Here is a 2,889-nt window from a genome sequence, read left to right as displayed (position 1 = left end):
ATTACCTTTCTTAAACAGACATGGAGAAGTCTTACTTCTATAAACAATAATGTAATCAATAATTCATAAATAGGTGAAAAAAAAATTTAATTTATAGAAAAATAATCAATACTCTGAATAGTTGAACATTTAATACCATGAATAAATTTATCATTTTATTCATTACTCAATGCATTTAAATTTTTAATCAGTAAAGCAGTAAAAATAATAAATAAAAACAATAAAAGCATGATAAATTGATCTAACAAGTAAACCTGTCCGCATAAACCTGTCAGCAAACATACAAAAAGCTTTGCTTAAACATGTCTCATGAAAAAATTATTATATATTCACATATTTTAAAATTTGTAATTTACAAGAAGGAATTAAAAATATTTTAAAAAAATAACTCACATATTATAAAAATAAGTCTATTTAAATTTATTTCACTCAATAATATATGTTTTACATCAAATTTTAATGTTTTAATCATTAAATTAAAAATTATTAATATATAAATTAAGTTTAAAATTTTGTAAAAATACATAAAAATTATTTAATATTCTTTTTTATTAATTTAAATCAACGTATAAATTTTTTTAACAATTATTGTCAATTTGAATTAATCAAATAAAATATTAAATAATTTTTAATTTTTTTTAATTTATAAACTTAATCTATAAATTAATAATTTTTAGTTTCGCAGTTAAATTATTAAAATTTAATATAAAATATAAACTATTAAATAAAATAAAACTAAATAGATTTAATCTTGCAATAAATGAATTTTTATGATATTTAATTATATTATATATGAAGACTACTTAGAGACTAATTTCTGTATAAGGAGCAACCATTACCATTACTAGTGTCCAGTCTCTGATCCTTCTCTTGGGTCTTCCCTTTGAGATATCCAGAGTTCCCATGGCAACGATTCCGATCCCAAACCCAATCCCAAACCCACAACCCTCACCAACATTTTCACTCTCAATCATGCCGATTCTTAGACTCTCATTCAACATAATTTGCACCCTCATAATTTGCTTGCTCCTTATAGTGCTCATCACTGACGTCATCGTTCTGTGGATTGTCATCAAACCCCGTTTTCCCTTCTTCAAGCTGAACACCGTCACCGTCAACAACCTCAACTCCACAACCAACGCGGAGTTAACGGCGTCGTTCGACGTCACCGTTAACTCACGGAACCCTAACCCCACCCTCTCCATCTCGTACGAGAGCCTCGAGGTCGTGGTGTGGTTCGACAACCACACCATCGCCTCGGCCTTTGTCGCACCGCCCTGGCAAGAACCCGAGCGTGAGGTCTCGGTCCGAACCCGGTTCGGTGTGAACCGGAAGGTGGTTCCTCGCCATGTGGTCGATGGCATCGCCGCGCAACGGGCTAGCGGTTCGGTTCGTTTTGGAGTGACGTTGCGCGCTCGAGTTAGGTTCTGGTGGCATGGCCTCGTGTGCACTAGGGTTCGCTCTTTCAATGTAGGGTGTTACCCGTTGAACGTTGCGTTCCCCACTGACGGTAACAGTAGCAACATCGGAAGGTTGATTGTTCCTGCCGATTGTTATGTACCTTAATCTGTCACCAATTTTATGTAATTCGCACCGGGCTGTGCTTTCTACATTGTTCTCCTTCGCCCCATTTATAATAATGAAGAGACAATTCTATGTTATTTTTGTGTGTTGGGTTGTGTTTTGTGGTATATACATATTAGTTACTTGCAGATGCTTTAAACATTTCTAAGATTTTAGATTATGTATGATGTATCTGATTTGGTAAGTATATATTATTAAGTAAAAAATATTGAATTCACCATGATTGAGGGATCATCAAATTTTAAATCTAAATTCTTATGATTTTGTTTATAGATATTATTTAAAAGGTTTCTAATCAATAAAAATAATTATGTATATATAAATTTATATTCATTCTCTTATTTAAATAATATGGGATTTTATTTACATACCAACAATTTTTATAAGCACTTTGTATCTTTGAACATGCATCATGGATATGACTTACCATACAGACTTGTAAATTATTTTAAAAACTACTTGTGAAGCATAGTAAGTAATTAGAACAGGAAAGTATTTAGTATCTTACTAATGGAAAAAATGTCCATCCAAAATCTTTACTACAGAGCTTCGAAGTCTAGTTTCCCATTAATGGAGGATATGTTTTCTTTGAGAGGAGCTGGTAATGGTATTTCATTAGTGTAAAATGTTGAATTTACATCACGATTTTCTCATTGGATATAAAAACATCCAACGTAAAAAAGACGCGGTGACAATTTTGAAAATAAGAGTAACTTTTTCACGTCAGACTATATAGGGGTCCGACGTAAAATTGAAAATCTACGTCGGACAGTAGTCACAACTGACGTAGATTTGAAGTTTTACGTCGGACCCCATTTAGTCTGACGTAAAAAACGCTTTTTATTTCCCCAGGGCGCCTTGTCTTCTTCGCGCGCGAGCTTTTGAGTTTTTGGGCGTTTCTTCTGGTGATTTCCAGCAAAGGATTCTGGAGTACTTTTGGACGTTTATAGAGTGATGGCAATTTTTGGCGAAGGGGTTGTCGTCATCCGTGGGTGATTCTGACCGATTGGATTCTGGCGACGATTTGAGGTTAGTTCTTGCAATGACCATTTTCTAGGTTTTCTAGGTTTTGGATGAGTAGAGATTAGTATTAACGTGATTGTGCGATGGCGTTTTCTGGGTTTTCTATTTGTCCATTAGGCTAGAAATGTTTAATGTTTTATACGTTTTCTGGCATTTTCTATAGAGAGGAGCATAGTGTCGACGGCGTTGTCTCAGTCAATTCAACCCCATCCTCTGCTTGTCTGCCACATTCCGTTCAACACTCGGCATATCTCCAGCGAATCGTTCCTGTTACTCACCGTC

At 34.0% G+C, this 2,889-nt stretch overlaps 1 protein-coding gene across 1 annotated transcript; it reads left to right on the top strand.

The window, feature by feature from the left end:
• The first annotated feature begins 972 nt into the window (after nt 1–972).
• LOC145949858 (NDR1/HIN1-like protein 26) lies at nt 973–1,566 on the top strand. The gene has a single exon (XM_083060759.1). The coding sequence runs from the start codon at nt 973–975 to the stop codon at nt 1,564–1,566; it is 594 nt and encodes a 197-aa protein (XP_082916885.1).
• Nucleotides 1,567–2,889: the final 1,323 nt, after the last annotated feature.

The sequence above is a fragment of the Cajanus cajan genome, chromosome 7, assembly GCF_000230855.2.
Source record: "Cajanus cajan strain Asha chromosome 7, NIPB_CcT2T_4, whole genome shotgun sequence".
Classification (NCBI taxonomy): Eukaryota; Viridiplantae; Streptophyta; class Magnoliopsida; order Fabales; family Fabaceae; genus Cajanus; species Cajanus cajan.
Note: the sequence above shows the minus strand (reverse complement) of the source record. Positions and strands in the feature narration are given on the sequence as shown.